The sequence below is a fragment of the Bos mutus genome, chromosome 5 (genome assembly GCF_027580195.1).
Source record: "Bos mutus isolate GX-2022 chromosome 5, NWIPB_WYAK_1.1, whole genome shotgun sequence".
NCBI lineage: Eukaryota > Metazoa > Chordata > Mammalia > Artiodactyla > Bovidae > Bos > Bos mutus.
Genome location: NC_091621.1, coordinates 74,349,854 through 74,370,912, shown reverse-complemented (window position 1 = coordinate 74,370,912; position 21,059 = coordinate 74,349,854). Strand labels below are relative to the sequence as shown.

The window sequence follows — 21,059 nt, the reverse complement described above, 5'->3', positions numbered from 1 at the left end:
ACCCTTAGCAAAATCGCAGAACACAAGTGCTGAATAATCATAATGATTATCATGTTTCCTCCAATTTTAGAGACTTCACATATCAAAGACAGGTGACTTGACTTGTAATATACCAGACCCTTGCTTGCTAGCAAAGAAAACATGTATATTTATCATATATTTTTTTAATTATAATACAGTTGATGACTTTTTTTAAGGTCTTGTATAAAGAGACTGCTCAACTTTTCCTTTGCTATTTATTTCTTTGAAGGATATGGGTCTGAAAGTCTTCACCAATCTCCATTACCAGAAACCAGAAGTATGTTCAACAGAGACAAGCATGCCATACCATGGGCCGCTCTATCTAGAATCGGGAGGATATGCACCCATGTACAGTGCCCCATTGAAAATTGCATGTAGGTAACCTGGATTTTGGGGGGGGGGGTTGGTTAAAAGGATTCATGGAATTGGTTGTATTTTGTATGACTATCCAAAACTGAGATTTTTACATGTGCAATATGTCATGTGTTTGTCTACGACTATACATCCGACTTCCCTGGTGGCTCAGATGGTAAAGCATCTGTCTACAATGCGGGAGACCTGGGTTTGATCCCTGGGTCAGGAAGATTCCCTGGAGAAGGAAATGGCAACCCACTCCAGTACTCTTGCCTGGAAAATCCCATGGATGGAGGAGCTTGGTGCAGGCTACTGTCCATGGGGTCGCAAAGAGTCGGGCACGACTGAGCAACTTCACTTCACATACATCCTGCAGCTGAATAAAGCAGAATAAGGTAAGTGGGAATGATATTAGCTAAAAGGAAGAATTCACTTCAGGTATGAGAGGAAGTTTATTTTTATGGTAGAACACAACAGCAGAAATGTACAGGAGGGCAATCATAATGATAGGAGGAGATGCCCTTATTATGTGTAGATCAGAATACATAGTTCAAGGCAGAGAGCATTCTGATTCTCAGATGACCAAACAGCAGGCATCAGAGAAATGTGTTCAAATACCCATCCATTTTTGGCTTCCCTGGTGATGCAGGGGGTACGTGTTCAATCCCTGATGGGGGAACTAAGATCCCATAAGCCATGTGGCATGGCCAAAAAATAGGAAAAAAGAATGCCAAATATAAAAAAGAATGTATATGTGTGTGTGTGTGTGTGTGTGTGTATAAAAGAGTCAGTTTATTGTATAGAAGAAAGTAACCCAGCATTGTTAATCAACTATACTTCAATTTAAAAACAGAAGTTTTTTTAATGTCAAATATAGCCCAGAGGCCAAGGAAACAAAAAAAATGTTCTTCAGAAATTAGCAATGTTACTGTTGGTGGGAATGTAAATTGATACAGCCACTATGGAAGACGGTATGGAGATTCCTTTAAAAACTAGGAATAAAACCACCATATGAAACAGCAATCCCAATCCTAGGCATATACTCTGAGGAAACCAAAATCAAAAAAGACACATGTATCCCATTGTTCATTGTAGCACTATTTACGATAGCTAGAACATGGAAGCAACCTAGATGTCCATCAATAGATAAATGGATAAAGAAGTTGTGGTACATATACAGAATGGAATATTACTAAGCCATAAAAAGAAACACATTTGAGTCAGTTCTGATGAGGTGGATGAACCTAGAAGCTATTATACAGAGTAAAGTGAGTCAGAAAGAGAAAGATAAATATCATATTCTAACACATATTTACAGAATCTAGAAAAATGGTACTGAAGAATTTGTTTACAGGGCAGCAGTGGAGAAGCAGACATGGAAAATAGACTTATGGACACAGGGAGAGGGAAGGAGAGGGTGAGATGGATGGAAAGAAGAACATGGAAACTTACATTACCGTATGTGAAATAAATAGCCAACGGGAATTTGCTGTATGGCTCAGGAAACTCAAACAGGGGCTCTGTATCAACCTAGAGGGGTGGGATGGGGAGAGGGAGGGGAGGGGGTTCAAAGGGAGGGGATATATGTATACCTATGGCTGATTCATGTTGAGATTTGACAGAAAACAGCAAAATTCCATAAAGCACGTATCCTTCAATAAATTAAAAAAAAAGAAATTAGCAATGTTAATGTCATTAGAAACTTTAGTCATTAGGATGATAGAATTGGCCAATACCAAATTGTTTCCTGGCAGACACCAGAATGTCAGACGAGAAACACCATTCAATAAATAGACATGACTTTCTCTAAATTTGACCCTGGAGGAAAAATGTTGGATGATGTGTGTGTGTGTGTGTGTGTGTGTGTGTGTGTGTGTGTGTGTGTGTTGCTCTTATTTTAATAACGGGACTGATTTGAGCATCAAAACACTGACATTTAGGCTGAGATGTACGTTTATTGACACTGAGACCCAGCAGCAACCCCTATATCATGTCCCACTAAGCATGTGCGGTCAGAGACATAGCTTACGGATGTGTCATTGGAACGTTTTTTATTCTCTCTCTTTAAAACATTTCTCTTTTCTTTTAGCTAGTGAAGTCACAAGGGAGAATTTTGACTCCATAGAACGGGTTATAATTGAAACAGTAAGAACAAACTTTCCGGAAACATGGATTTGGGACCTGGTCAGCATTGAGTAAGCTTTTAAGTTTTCTTTCCTATATATCTTTATTTCTATTTTCTTTTTGTCTTTATTTCCTAAACTTTATTTCTGAGTATATAAAGAAGAACCATGTCGGTAAAATACAAAACACCATTCACTTATATGTACTGACCACATATTTTATTTTACTTTTCCTCTAGTACTGTTTCTTGTCTGTTCATTTCATGCAGATAGATGCAAGCTGCATGAATTAGAAAAAATAATGTGTTTAGAGAAATGTGACCTTTTTAAGATTAAATTTTAGCTGGATTTAGAAATCCAGCTCTCAAAATACTGATCTAACACCCTGACAAAGATCTAATGATACTGATCTATGGCTCATTTTTAACCTTCAGTTAATACTTTTTTGTTTGCTCTGGATTAAATTTAGGTTCCTGGTTTGGACAAAGGACGCATTTTACCTATAATCTCTCTTTGTAGCTCCTCCGGTTCAGCAAATCTTTCATTCACCATCCCTGATACTATAACGCAATGGGAAGCAAGTGGCTTCTGTGTGAACGGTGAGGCTGGATTTGGCATTTCATCAATAGCTTCTCTGGAAGCCTCCCAACCTTTCTTTGTTGAAATAACCTCCCCCTCTTCAGTTGTTCGGAATGAACGGTCTGATCTGATTGTCAGTGTCTTCAGCTACCTGAATACCTGTGTAGAGGTAAATTATTCCCTTTGATCTGGAGTCAAAATCTAACAAGGCCAAGAGATTTCTTGAATGTTGCCATATTCTTTTTTTTTTCTCAAATACAAAATGGTACTATAGAGTCATAAGATTTTTCCTCAAACAAAAACAGTTGCTAGGGTTTCCCTGGCAGTCTAGTAGTTAAGGTTTTGCCTTCCAATGCAGGAGGTAAGGGTTCAATTCGTGGTCGGTGAGAGAAGATCCCACATGCTTCATAGCCAAAAAAAACAAAACATAAAACAGAAGCAATGTTGTAACAAATTCGATAAAAACTTTTAAAAAATGGTCCACATCAAAAAAAAAATCTTTGAAAAGCAAACAAAAATTTGCTTTAATTCACAGCAGTGATTTAAATACTGCTATAAGAAAGTCATTTTATAGTAAGTGTTATGCCAGATTTATCTTCTTATGAGAGGAGTCATTTGTATCGTTTATTTTTGATGATATAAAACAAGTAAAGTAGAATTTTCTCAAGATTGGAGGAGGAATAGTGACAGCAAAATATTTAAAGTGCCGCTCTCACTTCATGACTGTTATTTTAGATTTTCACTCAACTAGAAGCATCTCAGGATTTTGAGGCAGATATCAGTACCCCTAAAGACAACAGCAGTGAGATTATCCAAGCTTCAGAGAAAAAGACATATGTCTGGACTGTTACTCCTAAGAAGCTGGGTAAGTAACTATGTGTCCATGCCAATCTCTCCTGAAAAACCAGTCTATTTTTATTGCCTAAGAGAAGGCAATGGCACCCCACTCCAGTACTCTTGCCTGGAAAATCCCATGGACGGAGGAGCCTGGTAGGCTGCAGTCCATGGGGTCGCTAAGAGTCCCATACGACTGAGCGACTTCACTTTCACTTTTCACTTTCATGCATTGGAGAAGGAAATGGCAAGCCACTCTAGTGTTCTTGCCTGGAGAATCCCAGGGAAGGCGGAGCCTGGTGGGCTGCCTTCTATGGGGCCGCACAGAGTCGGACATAGCTGAAGAGACTTAGCATCAGCAGCAGCAGCTGTTTCCCTTAAATCCTCTATACAGAGATAACTTTATCCCTCACATTTGAAATTTCTGTTTTTAAAAATTCTCATTTTTTTAGGGTCTCAATTAAAATCCTATTTTCATAATCTAATTTCTGGTTTGCTAATGCTTATGTGGAGCAAACCCATCCTCCATTTGTTGAAAAGCAGAACGTGATTGAAATACAATGCAAAGGCTAATTTGCATTACCCATCAAGTCCATGTATCATAACCCAAGTGAAAACCGTATTTTCATTAACGCTGCTCAGTTTCTTCCCTTCTCATTTGCTTCTTCACTTGCCATCAGGAACTCATGTTACCTAGACAAAAATTGCTCCTCAATCTCAATGATTGCCAGGATTTGTAAATCTACTAGATGTGTTATGAGACAACCAAAACACTGAACACTCAGATGGGAATTAAACACAGAGAAGATTAGAGTCTCAATGCATAGATTATCTGCAATATATAAAACTAAATTTGACAATATCTTGTTAAAAATACAAGGGAAGGGAAAAGTTAAAAAGAATCTAGTAAACAAGAATTATAGATGTAGTAGACACATTCTCATCATTATCACTAATATCAAAAAGTAAAATTTCCTTTATTTCATATCCTATATTTATTATATTCCTTTAGCAATACAGAGTAATTTATGAGATCACTTTAATTCACCTGACATTGGTCTGCATAAGACTAGTTTTCCTATTAGATTTTAAGTTTCTCAATTTCTGTAGCTATACAAGGTTTTCAAAAATCTTCCGCTGGCAATTGAGATAGAATACTGTACTGACTTGTATGGTTTTATGGCTTTAAGAGGAGGACACAGTTCTAAGAGTGGAGTGTCAAAAATCTATGTTAAAAAAGAAACAAAACACACTAACAAAAAATAAAGAACAGTGTATTGGTTGTGCATAGGTATATAATGGCAACCCACTCCAGTACTCTCACCTGGAAAATCCCATAGACAGAGGAGCGTGGTAGGCTACAGTCCATGGGATCGCAAAGAGTTGGACACGACTGAGTGACTTCACAATAGGCATACAGATAATATGAAACTAAAAGTATTATATTTTTTATTTCTCTAATTTTCACAAGAAAATTGGAGATCCATTTTAATTATGACCTATGATATCACTTCCCAGTGACCCCCCAGATGGCTTCCCAGATAGGGCTTCCTTGGTGGTGCTAGTGATAACGAATCCACTTGCCAATGCAGGAGACATAAGAGAGGTAAGTTCTATCCCTGGGTCAGGAATATCTCTGAAGAAGGAAATGGCAATCCACTCCAGTATTCTTGCCTGGAAAATTCCATGGACAGAGGAGCCTGGTGGGCTACACAGTCCATGGCGGGTGCAAAGAGGTGGACACGACTGAACTGACTTAGCATGCACGCACGTATGGTGTAAGGAAAGGAAAGTGAAGTCACTCACTTTTGTGGAAAAAAATAGAATATTCTGCAAAGCCAACATTTTCCACATTTTCTTAAGTTCTAGTTAGGGAAGTGAATCAATTACTTCATGTAAGGAATCTTGAAAGAGATAGAAAAGGACATCATATTATCTCCAGGCAGGAGAAAGAATGAGTTATTTTGGTCCAAGCATAAATATGATGATAAGATTCGGTTTGTCTGATTCAAGAAGTGATTTATAGACTTTTAATCATGTCCTTTCACAGAAGGGGCCAGTGGTCAATGTAATTTATATTTGGGAATGTTTTTCAGGTAAAGTGAATATCACTGTAGTTGCTGAGTCCAGGCAAAATAGTGCTTGCCCAAATGAAGCACCTGAGAGGCAGAACCTGAACTGGAAGGATACTGTGATCAAAAGTCTGTTGGTACAGGTAAGCACATGCAAAACTATCAAGCCCTTCCACGTACAAAATAGAGAGTATCATGGGCTTCCCAGGTGGTGCTAACGGGAAAGAACCCACCTGCCAATGCAGGAGACGTAAGAGACTCATGTTCCATCCCTGGGTTGAGAAGATCTCCTGGAGGAGGAAATGGCAACCCACTCCAGTGTTCTTGCCTGAAGAATCCCAATGACAGAGGAGCCTGGCGGGCTACCCTACAGTCCATAGGGTCACAAGAGATGGACACGAGAAATGACTTAGCATGCATGCAATAGGTTAAATAATAAAGGACATTCTCTGTAAAGAGACTTAATTGACCGTAATTGCTGTTGACAAACAGTTGGACATGACTGAGCAACTAACACTTTCACTCTCACTATTGACACAAGATATGCCATTTTAAATAAATTAAAATGGCAATAAAATTCATCCATTCTTTAATCAACACTTAACCCAGGATAGAAAAGTGTAACTCGTGAAACAGGCTTAGATTTTTTGTTTGCTCCTGACTCATGATGCTTGCTATACACCTGATCCTCTTCCCTCTCTTCCTTTAACTGACTCTCAAATCCAAGAGACAAATCTACATGCCTGTGCAGGCCTCATCATCCTCTAAAAGAATCACTGCTCGTCAATGGCATCCTCTCACCTCACCTTTTGGCATGTTCTTACTTTGCAAAACACTTTTGTTTGTCTACTGGAGAAGCTGGACAGTGCCAGGGAAACTGAGTTTGTTCCACTAAGACACTGAAGTTATCTCCATCCCTCAAAGAACTATGGGAACACAGAGCCAAAGTGGGTGTTGGTAACATACAGTGACTTGCAGATATAAACAGAAGGGGACAATGAATGGATCTTCTCCAGCGACAACCATGAGCCAGCCATGCCTATGTGAGCTGACATGTGGTTGCTTTTTCTGTGTGGAAAGATGACCCAGACCCCTGACTTTATGCTTCTTTCTATTTACTTTACTCTTTGATAGCCTGAAGGTATTGAAAAAGAGATGACTCAAAGTTTCCTTATCTGTACACAAGGTAAGAGGATCTTTTCTTTTTTAACTTTTTTATCTTGTACTGGGGTATAGCCAATTAACTTATATGCAGAGTACATCATGAGAAAGGCTGGGCTGGAAGAAGCATAAGCTGGAATCAAGATTGCTGGGAGAAATATCAATAACCTCAGATATGCAGATGACACCACCCTTATGGCAAAAATGAAGAGGAACTAAGAAGCCTCTCGATGAAAGTGAAAGAAGAGAGTGAAAAAATTGGCTTAAAGCTCAACATTCAGAAAACAAAGATCTTGGCATCTGGTCCCATCACTTCATGGGAAATAGATGGGGAAACAGTGGAAACAGTGTCAGACTTTATTTTGGGGGGCTCTAAAATCACTGCAGATGGTGATTGCAGCCATGAAATTAAAAGACGCTTACTCCTTGGAAGGAAAGTTATGACCAACCTAGATAGCATATTCAAAAGCAGAGATATTACTTTGCCAACAAAGGTCCATCTAGTCAAGGCTATGGTTTTTCCAGTGGTCCTGTATGGATGTGAGAGATGGACTGTGAAGAAAGCTGAGTGCCAAAGAATTGATGCTTTTGAACTGTGGTGTTGGAGAAGACTCTTGAGAGTCCCTTGGACTGCAAGGAGATCCAACCAGTCCATCCTAAAGGAGATCAGTCCTGGGTGTTCATTGGAAGGACTGATGCTGAGGCTGAAACTCCAATACTTTGGCCACCTCATGTGAAGAGTTGACTCATTGGAAAAGACTCTGATGCTGGGAGGGATTGGGGGCAGGAGGAGAAGGGGATGACAGAGGATGAGATGGCTGAATCTCATCACCAACTTGATTCACATGAGTTTGGGTGAACTCTGGGAGTTGGTGATGGACAGGGAGGCCTGGCATGCTGCGATTCATGGGGTTGCAAAGAGTTGGACACGACTGAGCAACTGAACTGAACTAATAGCAAATTAACAACATTGTGATAGTTTTGGGAGAACAGCGAAGAGACTCAGCCGTACATATACATGTATCCATTCTCCCCCAAATTCCCATCATCCAGGCTGCCATGTAACATTGAGCAGATTCCCATGTGCTGTAGGATCTTCTACACGGTCAAAATAGTCCTAAAGGAAATTTATCCACAGGTCTATTTATTTCCTCTTCTTCTACTTTATTGCTATACTGAGGACTTCGGTGACTTTATTCTGAGTATCCAATGGAGGATTATTTCATTTCAGGCCCAGTCTTCATTGTATAGTTTTAGTAAATATAAAGGACATTTATGAGGTTATTTTTTGTTGTCCATCTATGACATCGATCTGTCTCAGCCTACTTCTTCCATCTTGTGAACTTTTTGGGGGGTGGGGTGGGTGGAGCTCATCTTGCATGTGAAAGTGGCACAATTTTGGGCAGAGGAAAGTCAAGATTATGCCCAAACAGCACATAATGTAAGCAGTCCATAATGTAACATTTGCTTCTGTACTCCTGGGATGAAACAGCTATAGAAAATCACTGACCTTCAATAGCCAGTTTTATGGGCCTCATGAGTATTGCTTTATGTGGTTGATGATGATCTGATTTTTTTTTAATTTCTTATTAACATAATTTTTTTTTTTTTTTGGCCACACTGCACATCTTACAGGATCTTAGTCCCTAGACAGGGATCAAATCAGGTCTTAGCAGTAAAAGCACTGAGTCCTAACCACTGGACTGCCAGAGGATTTCCTGATGATTTGATTTTAATGCCGAGTAAGAGTCCCCAAGTTTTACCTTTTGTGTGTAATGTTCCATATGTCATAATCAGTAGTTTTTACTTTTTTTTTCATACATAAGTAGTTCAGGCACTAAACTGATAGATAATAGAGGCCATCTCTAACTTGCAGATTTATATGCCATTTTCTAAATGTATTGTTATTCTAAACTAGATAAAAACCTCAAGTTCATCTCTTCAAACAAGCAACTTATAAAATAAATACAAATAATGGAATATATTTTCTGATATGTTTGTCCCACAAACCTGCTACTATTGTTTATGAAAGAAAGCCAAACATTATTTGTTTTATTGATATTTTTTCTTTCCAGGCACCAAAGTCTCCAGGCAGGTAGATTTGAATTTGACAAATGATGTCGTAGAAGGATCAACCAGGGCCTTTTTCACTGTTATGGGTAAGTTGGTTAAATTTTTTGTTTCACAGTGATTTGAAAATCTTAGTTGAGGTGGTAAAAAAAAAAAAAAAAAACTTCAAAGGATGGAGATACTTTTCTTACAGTATCAGTTGGAGGGAATTATTGTTGAGGATGATCTCCTATGTTTCTGCATGGGATCTGAAGGACTTACAGCACCATTTTTAAATCCATGCCCCTGTGCAATGAACTGAGAGGGTATAGACAACCATGGGTAAAATAGATAGCTAGTGGGAACCTGCTGTACAGCACAGAGTGTTCGGCTCAGTACTCTGTGATGACCTAGAAAGGTCAGATGGGGGAGTGGGTAGGAGGGAGGCTCAAGAGGGAGGGGATATATGTATACATGTATTAAGAGCTGATTCATGTAACACAACATTGTAAAGCAGTTATACTTCAATTAAAAAAATTTTTTTTAATCTATGTCCCTAGAAGATATTTTTTCTGCTGAATGATAATTGGTGTTTAGAAAACAAAGAGTCCTATTGTAGCCTGTCCATCTGAAATATTAAATATACCTTTGGAGATCAGAATACACTTTGTTAGAAATGCTGGAAATTTCCTCAGTAAAGGAGAAAACTGTTCCAGAGAAGTCAGCTTTCTTTGTCTATTATTAACATCTACATTTTGGGGAAAGAAATGGATTACATTATATAATTCACAGGGTCAGCTTCTCAAAAAAACAAACCAGCAAGCAATCAAGTGAACAAACACACTTTCTTAAATTCCTTCTCTCTGTGGTAATAGGAGATTTTCCAAAACATTTTTCATACCAGAAACCTCTTTGACTTCACCCTCTTTAGAATTACTTCATGAAAACATTCCTTGTTTCCACCTTTTAGACCTATTTTAAAATGTTCTTTCCTTCCACTATGCCTCTTTCACCTATTGTCATTAATGCTGAGATACCAAGTTTAACGAGCAGTAACATTGTTTGTCCTGTTTTTAGGGGATATTCTAGGACTTGCAATACAGAATCTGGAGAATCTTTTCCAAATGCCCTATGGAGGTGGAGAACAGAATATTGCCCTGCTAGCATCTAATACCTACATCCTAGACTATCTGAAATCTACTAAACAACTGACAGAGGAAGTTAAATCTAAAGCTTTATTCTTCTTATCTAATGGTGAGAAGATTGAAGTAATTTCTGCCTATAATAGATTAAATAAATCATTACTAATATCAAGATGTCATAAAGCTGCTATTATGAGGTAGTCTCATGGGGAAAAAGTATATCTGAAGAACTGAGTCACTCTGAGTCCTAGCTCTATTTTGGGATGTTTTTGTTTGTTTGGGGGCTTTTTTGGAATTCAATATCTGTATGGTCATTTGGCTTCACAATTCAGACCGGTACTGTTTCGCATTATGAGCTCAGGGTTTTTTTAATGCCTAATATCTTGCCAAGCTACTTTGTTAGTGGGTTTTGTTATTGTTATTAATGGTAGCTATAAACAGTTCATTTATCAACTTCTGTATTTGTTTGCTCAATTGCATTCCATTGAGATGAAGTGATTCGTTTTGCATTTAGAAAGATCTTGTAAATGTGATATCAAAGAAAAGTTCAGGAGTATAATTTATTTTATTCTTTTTTTCAGAAAAATAACACTGAAATGAAATAACCCCAAGGAAAAAAACTAAACAATTAGTAATATCAGACAACTATTGAGTTAGATATAGTCACATGGAATATCTTACTTGTAATTAAAACCCTATAAGGTAGAAGCGATCTTTTCTCCCTATGGATGGAGAACCTGAGTTTCAGAAATTAAAATTTAAATGATCATCTAGTCATTTATGTCCGTCTAATACCAAAACACAGGGCTGTTACTACACCATTATTTTTCTTCTAACTTTCTTAAAGAATAATTTCCTACCATGTTGTATTTTAGGTTATCAGAAGCAGTTGTCTTTCAAAAACTTTGATGGTTCCTATAGTGTGTTTTGGCAGAGGAATCAGGAAGGAAGCATACGGTAAGAGATGAAATTTTTATTTTAAATAATACAAGAATGATCTGAGGACGACGTGTGAGGGGCTGAGGGGAATTGTGTTTGGTGGGGATTTGAAAGCAACACTTTTGTGTTTCAAAGTGAATTCCTAGAGGTGAATCAGATAAAACTAAAATATTTGATTATTCCAACTTTAAAGCAACAATGTACTGAAAGTCTCATAATAGATTGCTTAGATGTCTGGTCATTTAATGACACCCCCACCAATATTTCCAGTCTGTGGTAAATGGCACATCTTAGTCTGCCTCTCTCGGCCCCATGTAGACTGAGGAAAGTAAAACTAAAAGGCTCCAAAGCACCTAATTACACCCATTCCATTCTTTCTTCATGTATGGACAATCTGATGGATTCTATAGAAATTTGTGCATAAACGTGCTGGAAATTACATGCTCTTACTTTCACATATTGCTGTTCATAACAGTTTACTGGTCCAAAGGAAAGAACTGCTGTCAATCAAGACTTGTTACAGTCGCTCTCAGCCAGATCAGATCCACCCATGACCCAAAGCAATCAGTGATGACGGACCTGATGGGAAGCTGACACCATTTCTTTCTTATCTAATTTCTGTCTAACTGACAATTGGCTTTACAGGCTCAGTGCTCTTACTTTTAAGACATTTGCGGGAATGAAGAAATATGTCTTCATTGATGAACTGGTTCAAAGGGAGACCTTGATCTGGCTTGCAAGCAAACAGAAAATAGATGGTTGCTTTAAAAGTGATGGCAAGCTTTTCAGCAATGCCTGGGAGGTGAGTGATTCACACAAGTAAGCTTTTCTTTCTCCTTTGCATTACCTGCCTTATCCAGCTCTTGGGACCATGAGTACACTCATGAATATTATTCCTTCTGCTGCCTTGATAGGCTTGTGGTATGTAAATCAAAGCCATTATTACTGCTGCCTGCATGTTACCCTCAGCCTACACTGAATTCCTCTTGAATCTATTATTTGTCTTACTGTTCTCAGTCCTTTCTTAGAACCAGTCTCCTTGAGTAGATAAACTGAGAATAGGAGAGAGGGGACTGAAAAATAACCTAGAGAGGAAACAGTTTATAAATTTGAAGCAAACATTATTTATTTCTATTTATGGATGGTAAGCCAGTTCAGGAAGAGGATCTCATAATTTATATTGTTTCATGGAGCACTGATCCAATACCTCCTTAAATCAAAGCATGAGGACCTCACTTGCCTCAGGTCAAAATGCAAATAGAATGAAGTCTGTCCTTGATAGACCTGTTCTTTCCCTTTTCCTGTCCATATTTAGATATATCACTTGGTATTCTCCATATGCTGCACCGTGGCCAAAAAAAAAAAAAAAAAAAATTTAATGATATCTGTCCCAGTGTTTCTTTCCTATCTAGTTTCCCTTCAGAAGCATAGCCGTTCTTTGGTGCTCTGCTGTCCTGTATGACTCATGGTTCCTTTGTGTTTAGGTTGGAAATGAAGAGGACGTTGTACTCACTGCCTATATCGTTGCTGCATTCCTTGAAGCTGGACTCAATTTCACTGTATGGGTCCCACTGTCTTTTAGTATCAGTCAGCTGAATGCACATGAATTTGACTATCAATTCAGAGTGATTTAAAATTCCTGGACTGGGTGAAACATCAAAAGAATAATTAATTCACCACCACTCTTTAAATTAACACTCCCAAAATTTTTTATTCATGCATGCTAAGTTGCTTCAGTCATGTCCAACTCTTCGAGACCCTATAGACTGTAGCCTGCCAGGCTCTTCTGTCCATGGGATTTTCCAGGTGAAAATACTGGAGTGGGTTGCTATTTCCTCCACCAGGGGATTTTCCAGACCCAGGGATTAAACTCACATCTCTTAGGTCTCCTGCATTGGCAGACAGGTTCTTTACCACTAGCATGACCTTTTTGATTCATAGAAACCGTTGATGAACACTATTGAGTTTTTCCCTAGAGAAGATATACATATGCACACTTATACAAGTGTTTCATACCATTTCAGTATCCATATATCTCCTGAAGTTCAGCTATTAATTTCAGATTAAGAACTCTTATTCCAAGTATAACTATAACCTGATATTCTATTTGTCTAACCAACTCAGTATGTAAACATTTTCAGCTTAAGTGTGGTTCATCTTGGCTGCCTCTCAATCCAAAGTTCAGATTATCCAATTGCAAAATCTATTCTTGAAATAAGATCCTAGGAATTTTCAGGGTCATTGGTATACCTCAAAAACCATCTTTAGAAATACGAGCTCTTATTTTGGGCATTAGTGTAAAATATCTTAGATCTAAAAATAAATATGTATACTTTGACACATAGAAAACATTTACATCATTAACTAAATTACAACCAGTCAGACAGAGATTGCCATTTTCATACTACTTAAATTTTTTCAAATACTGATAATCCATTAAAAATGAATTTTAATGATATTTATAAAATATAATTCACATGTACAGAAATGAACAGGTTTGCATGTAAAATATACTTCAAGGGTATATTATATACATTATAAAGAATGATTAGTTTAAACAGTTAAGCTTACAAGTAAGTATTCAAGCATCATCTTAAAATGAATTGTTCTTCTTGACTAGTTTCCCGCTCTACGAAATGGGCTCTTTTGCTTAGAAGAGGCCTTGGAAAATGGTGTCAGAAATGGCTACAACCTTGCAGTTCTAGCTTATGCTTTTGCATTGGCTGGAAAAGAGGAGAAAGTGGAATCCTTACTCCGGACCCTAGATCAATCTGCTACAAAATTAAGTAAGTATTATTATTCATTTTTGCTAATAGAGGGGCTTTCAGGCAAATAATCTGCCTGAAATGCAGGAGACCAGGGTTTGATCCCTGGGTGGGAAAGATCCCCTGGAGGAGGAAATGGCAACCCACTCCAGTTTTCTTGCCTGGAGAATCCCATGGACAGAGGAACTTCATGGGCTACAGTCCATGGCATTGCCAAGAGTCAGACACGACTGAGCAACTTTCACTTCAATTCACTTCACTTCTTTGTTAGTGGAGATGACCCTAAGAATAAACTGATGAAACTGAGCAATCACATAGGAACCCTCTCTTTTCTAGAATATTTCTATTTATCTTATGAAATTTCTGAGTGACTTTTTAAAAAAACAAAACATTATATATTTTCTAGTTTCCTCTTTTTCTTTTCTGCTCATTTCTTCTCAAGTGAGTGAAGTAAAGAAAATCAAGTAGAGTGACTGCAGATAATAAAAACTGCTTATGAAACTTTGGCCTTGAACTTAAGGTCAAAAACTTTGACCTTAGGAAGTTGCTATCTGAAGTTGCATTAGTTCGCTAGGGCTGCCATAATATTGGATTGGCCAAAAAGTTCGTTTGAGTTTTTCCATAAAAACCTGAATGCACGATGCTGGATGCTTGGGGCTGGTGCACTGGGACGACCCAGAGGGATGGTATGGGGAGGGAGGAGGGAGGAGGGTTCAGGATGGGGAACACATGTATACCTGTGGTGGATTCATTTTGATATTTGGCAAAACTAATACAATTATGTAAGGTTTTAAAAAAAAGAAAAAAAAAAACCTGAATGAACTTTTTGACCAGCCCAATAAAATACTCTATAGTGGGTGGTTTAAATGACAGAGATTTATTTTCCTCATGGTTCTAGAGCTGGAATTCCAAGATCAAAATGTCAGCGGGTATGATGTCTTCTGAGGCCATTGTGCTTAGTTTGTGGATGGCCATCTTCTCTAACCATCTTCACATGTCTTTTCCCATGTACACACGTTCCTGGTGCCCCCTTCATGAGTCCAAATTATCTCTTCTGATAAGGATACATTTGTTGTTATTGTTGTTTAGTTGCTAAGTACTAAGACCCATCTAAATGGCTTCATTTTAACTTATTCACCCCTTTAAAAGCCCTATATCCAAATACAGTTCCATTCTGAGGTTCTAGGGAGTAGGGCCTTGAACATATGGATTTTGAGGGGCACAATGAACCCATAACAGAGGTCAAGGATGGCATTTGCATCTTTCTTTTCATAGGGATTGTGTGAAAATTCTTCTTTTCTTCCCAGATAATGTGATATATTGGGGAAAAGCGAAGAAACTCAAGACAGAGGCATCTCCACTCTTTATTCCTTGGGCACCTTCTGCTGAGATAGAGAAGACTTGCTATGTGCTGTTGGCTATCATTTCCCAGAAAAACCCTGACCTGACCTACGCTAGTAAGATTGTTCAGTGGCTTGCCCAACAGATGAATTCTCACGGAGGCTTCTCCTCCCCTCAGGTGATTGGTGTGGATCTACTAACATAACCACAATATGTTCAATGCAAAAGATGCCACTCTATAATAATGTAGATAATATATTATATAGATATATATAATAAAAATGCCAAAGGTAGGAAATACCTCCTGAGACAAGGAATATTTGCTATTATAAATCATCTTTATTGGGGTTTAGTTGCTTTGCAATGGATTGGTTTCTGCTGTGTAATGAAACAAATCAGCTATATGTATACATATAGCCCCTCCCTCTTAGACCTCCCGCCTACCCCCACCCCAGTCCACCCCTTTAAGTCATCACAGAGCACCGAGCTGATCTCCCTGTGCTCAGTTCAGTTCAGTCGCTTAGTCGTGTCCAACTCCTTGCAACCCCATGAATCACAGATGGCTGGATGGCATCACTGACTCGATGGACATGAGTTTGAGTAAACTCCCTGTGCTACCAGCTATCTATTTTACACATGGTAGTGTAATTATGCCAATCCAAATCTCCCAATTCATTCCACCACTTCTTCCTCCACCCCATGTCCACACATCCATTCTCCACATCTGTGTGTCTATTCCTGCCCTGCACATAGGTTGATCTGTACCATTTTTCGAGATACCACATGTATGCATTAATATACAATATTTGGGTTTTTTCTTTCTGACTTACTTCACTGTGTATGATAGTCTCTAGGTCCATCCACGTCTCTACAGGTGACCCAATATTTAGTCAACAAGCATTTATTGGGCAGTTCTTGTATACCAGGAACTCTACTAGGAATTTTCTGTGTACAAATGAATAAAATAAAATCCCCTCTCAGGGAATGTATGCCTGATTTATATCTCCATTTACACAGTAAAAATAGAACGAAAGTCTAGAAAGGATGGTTGTTATAAACACAAGAGCCCTGACAATAAGAATACTTTGGTCAAACCGTTACTTCACGTCAGCCAAGAAGTAATATTTCTCCCTACTTCTGTGGTCTATACATTGGAAAAAGCAAATGAATGAATAGCCAAAGAAATGGGTATCAAAAACAATGGCTTATGTCCTTCTTTAATAGGCAAAAAAATTTATTGCAAAGAAATGCAAGTTTTATTCCCACAAGGAAAATCATTTCCTTCCTTCCTTTCTTTTTTTCAGTCTTAGTTTCTGAGTAAAACCATATGTTAGTGAATCTCCCAACATCCTTTCTGGATTCTGACTTCCCATCTTTGAAGACAGTTGAACATAAACATTATCTATGGCAACCAAATTACATAACACCTTAATTTTTAGAAAAGATTGAGCACTATTTCACATGGATATTATAAAATTATTGAGAAGACTTTTAGATCTAATTAAGAACTGCTGAAGAAAGTGACAACAATTAGCACAAGCAAATCTGTTTTTCCTGTTGTTTAGAATACTGTTTCTTGGTGTTCTGTTGACATGTCAGAAATATTTCTATGGGTTGATTTAAAGTTCATGGCCACATGATGACTAATATTGCATCATAACAGAGCTTGGAATGCTGCTTGTACTGTTCTGTGCAGGATACGCCCGTCTGCCTTCTTGCCATAACCCGCTACATGAATTTAATCTTCTCTGATGATCAAGTCACTGTCAGCTTAAGCAGTGAAGAATTCAACAAGATTTTCCAGGTTAATGGTGATAATCACTTACTGGTTCAACGTTCAGAACTAACAAAAGCAGGTGGACAATACACAGTAGATGTGGAAGGACGAGGTTGTGCATTTATCCAGGTAATGGAATTCTGTGAGGAAGATGAGTGTTTGCCAGTAAAAAACACAGACTATCTTTTCAGTTATGTATGAAGTACTATTTTACTCTTGCATATTTTCATGACTACACTTTCCTTCATTGATATTTTCCACTCAACAGCTGAAAACTAAAGTTATTTTGTAAAAGCCTACCTATTCTTAAACATAACTGGATAACTGAGAAGTTTCTTGAGGAATGTCAGCGTTTGAGGGTGTTCTAATATTTTAATTAGATTACATTGTTAAAGATTCTTGTGTCTTCTGACAATCAAATGATTAGATGTAGCCTTATTCCCTGATAATGAAGTTATAAAATAAAGTGCATTAATAATGGAAATGAGGGCTTCCCTGGTGGTTCAGTGGTAAAGAATCCATCTGGATAGGCAGGGGTTCAATCCTTGGTTCAGGAAGATCCCCTGGAGAAGGAAATGGCAATCAACTCCAGTATTCTTGCCTAGGAAATCCCATGGACAAAGGAGCTCAGTGAGCTATAGTCCATGGGGTTGCAAAGAGTCAGACACAACTTAGTGACTAAATAACAACAGCAATAATGGAAATAAGAAAAAACAATAAGTGCTTCAATTTTTACTACAGGATAGATAGATGCATTTTTTTTTTTTTTACACTTTGCAAAGAGTTGGACACGACTGAGCAACTGATCTGATCTGATCCTTTCTAGGCTACCATGAAGTATAATGTGCTACTACCTAAAAAGGAATCTGGATTTTCCCTTTCCTTACAAATAGTAAAGAAAAACTCTTCGGATGTATTCCAGAGTAATTTTGACCTGACAGTAACCCTCAGGTAAGTGTCCCATTTTGATGTCAACTCTCAGGTTAGAGAGAAAGTGGTGCATCAGAAAAGAATTATTTTAAACACTAACAAAATATCAAAAGCACTAATTTGAAAAGACACATGTACTCCAATGTTCATAGTAGCATTATTTACGATCACCAAGACATGAAAGCAACCTAAGTGTACATCAGCGAAAGAATGGATAAAGAAGCCCATAGATGGACTTGGAGGGCCTAATGAAGAGCTTCCTTGCTGGCTCAGACAGTAAAGAATCCGCCTGCAATGTGGGAGACCTGGGTTCAGTCCCTGGGTTGGGAAGATCCCCTGAAGGAGGGCATGGCAACCCACTCCAGTATTCTTGCCTAGAGAATCCCATGGACAAAGGAGCCTGGCGGGCATATCTGGGAGACTAAGCACAAAGTACATGCTAAGTGAAATAAGTCAGACAGAGAAGGACAAATACTGTATGATATCACTTACATATGGAATCTAAAAAATACAATGAACTACTGAATTTAACAAAAAAGAGGTGGACTTACAGAAATAAAGAACAAACTAATGATTACCAGTGGGGAGAAGGGGGAGGGGGAGTCTGAGGATGCAGGAGTGGGAGGTACAAACCATGGAGGGTGTAAGATAGACCCAAGGATGTATTGTACAGCCCTGGGGGATATAGCCAATATTTTGTAATAACTATAAATGGAAAGTAATCTTTAAATTGTATAAAAGATATTTATATATTATTGACAATAATCACATGTTGATGGTACTCTCTGTGCCCACATCAAATTTAGTACATTTTCAACTAAATCAAAGTTAGAGTTATGCAAATATAATCTGTACTGATTTGCAGTTGGAAAGCTTCTGCCACATTAATCCTTCAGCAGTGCTTCCACCTTTTTGTGTGTCAGTTTTGCACAACAGAGATACAGTTTTCTTTCTAAAGACAAGCATGGGTGTGTCAAAAAGAGAAAACCTGCTAACATTTATTTAATCATTAATATAACTGTATACAAAGCAAAATTTTAGATGTTTTTCAGTGTAGAAAAGCAAAGTAATTCTCTTGAATTAAAATATAATTTATAGGCACCGAAGAGTTTTAGTCTTGGTTAATGTGTGGAGAAACATTGAGTAAAATTAGTTTTGGGGTTTTTCTCAGGATTTCAAAATGAAAATCTGTTGAACACTAATGCTAATAATATAATGCACAGCCCTCAACTTCATGTCCCAACAATCTTATCCCAAGTTGTGGATATAACCTAGAAGATCTCTTGGGGGCATGTCTGTTGTATGATTTTGCCAACATCCTGCTTTTTAGATACGAGTCTCTTCTAAGTGTTGCACAGAATCTAAAGCTGACATAAGTATGTGTGCTGTGCTCAGTCACTTCAGTCATATCCAACTCTTTGCACCTTCGTGGCCTGCAGTCCACAAGGCTCCTCCATCCTTGGGATTCTTCAGGCAAGAATACTGGAGTGGGTTGCCATGCCCTTCTCTAGGTGATCTTCCTGACCCAAGGATGGAATCTGTGTCCCTTGTTTCTCCAGCATTACAGGCATATTTTTACCCACTGAGCCACCATATGTGTAATATAAGTTTAAAAGTTTTGTCTATAAGTTCTGACTTTAAAGCCTCAAGTAAGTTTAAAAGCAGGATTTGGGGAGATTAGGTCCATTCATTCTTTACTCTAATTTATGTTGCTTTGAATCACCTCAGCCACGATCACTCTAATTGTGCTTGTTTCCAGATGTATGAGAGTGACTATCTTCAGATGTTTTTTCTCCAGCTTTTGCCTCTCCTCCAGGCTTAAAGCCAATTGGCATCAATGTACTCATATCCTTGCCATAAGGTTAAGTCACTCTTCTAAAATGATGTCTAAGTTAGTGTTTTGTTTTTAAATTTCAGATATACGGGAACTCACAGTAACTCCAACATGGTCCTTGTTGATGTAAAAATGCTATCAGGATTTACTCCAGTCATGTCATCCATTGAAGAGGTAAGTAAGAGAAGCCCAGTCTTTCAATCTCCAGAAAGCACTAGTGTGTTGATGAAACAGTTGGTTAGCAAAGCCAAGCTGTGTAATTCTTCACTTAAACAAACATTCACAGTTCACACTCATATTTTTGCTAAAACAGTGGTGGAATGGATTCTTGATTTATAGCAATTAGAAGTCATTATTTCCAATAGTTCGTAACCTATTTTTTAAATTTAGTTCTGACTTGTATTTATGAAAACATCATGGCACAAGGGAATGTTGCATAAAATAACTTCTTGATACTGATTAGAGAAAAAGCATGAAACATTCAATTCTGGAATGATGCTTTTTCATATTTATCCCTCCCTGCCAATTTCCTTAAAGCTTGAAAACAATGGCCAAGTAATGAAGAGTGAATTCAAGAATGACCATGTTCTTTTCTACCTGGAAAATGTAAGTTGACAATAATTTTTTTATCCACGGCTTTCTTTTTCTTCTGAGGGTAACTGAATGCTTCAAATTCTCCTAAATATACATGATAGGGTTTGTCAAAACTATGTGAGATGTTAAAGGTGATCAGTGTACTTCCACCCCACTAATTATCTTTTCCCTCTTAAATACTATGCTATTTCATACATACCTTGGCTAACTGGATGATTCTCAAGTTTAGAAGCATCATTTCCCCATTCTTTTATTCCTCACAGCATCTAACATAGTCTAGTCAAAGATGTACAATTCTTTTATAATTTGACTTGAACTCCAGCAGAGGCTGGGATGAGTTTCAGACTCATCCTTTCTGTGTATACATCATTAATATCCACACAAATGCCTACATTTTTGTAACGTTTTCAACTTTCTTGTACTTCAATATAATCGGTGAAACAACATTTTACACAATTTAATGTTACTTAACTCATTATTTTGGAGAAGGCAATGGCACCCCACTCCAGTACTCTTGCGTGGAAAATCCCAAGGAGCCTGGTGG

General features: G+C 37.9%; 1 protein-coding gene across 1 annotated transcript in view; it reads left to right on the top strand.

Annotated features, from left to right (window-relative positions):
• LOC102268072 (ovostatin homolog 2-like) overlaps nucleotides 1-21,059 on the top strand; it is a 64,973-nt gene that overhangs the window by 41,925 nt on the left and 1,989 nt on the right. Inside the window, exons 16-32 of the mRNA XM_070370132.1 lie at nucleotides 251-395; nucleotides 2,465-2,570; nucleotides 3,018-3,246; nucleotides 3,813-3,942; nucleotides 6,008-6,126; nucleotides 7,118-7,169; nucleotides 9,220-9,303; nucleotides 10,271-10,447; nucleotides 11,211-11,292; nucleotides 11,920-12,076; nucleotides 12,759-12,833; nucleotides 13,895-14,060; nucleotides 15,347-15,558; nucleotides 17,077-17,286; nucleotides 17,984-18,108; nucleotides 20,005-20,095; nucleotides 20,459-20,527. Coding sequence (XP_070226233.1) covers nucleotides 251-395; nucleotides 2,465-2,570; nucleotides 3,018-3,246; nucleotides 3,813-3,942; nucleotides 6,008-6,126; nucleotides 7,118-7,169; nucleotides 9,220-9,303; nucleotides 10,271-10,447; nucleotides 11,211-11,292; nucleotides 11,920-12,076; nucleotides 12,759-12,833; nucleotides 13,895-14,060; nucleotides 15,347-15,558; nucleotides 17,077-17,286; nucleotides 17,984-18,108; nucleotides 20,005-20,095; nucleotides 20,459-20,527 — 2,229 coding nt within the window. The remainder of the gene's footprint in view (nucleotides 1-250; nucleotides 396-2,464; nucleotides 2,571-3,017; nucleotides 3,247-3,812; nucleotides 3,943-6,007; nucleotides 6,127-7,117; nucleotides 7,170-9,219; nucleotides 9,304-10,270; nucleotides 10,448-11,210; nucleotides 11,293-11,919; nucleotides 12,077-12,758; nucleotides 12,834-13,894; nucleotides 14,061-15,346; nucleotides 15,559-17,076; nucleotides 17,287-17,983; nucleotides 18,109-20,004; nucleotides 20,096-20,458; nucleotides 20,528-21,059) is intronic.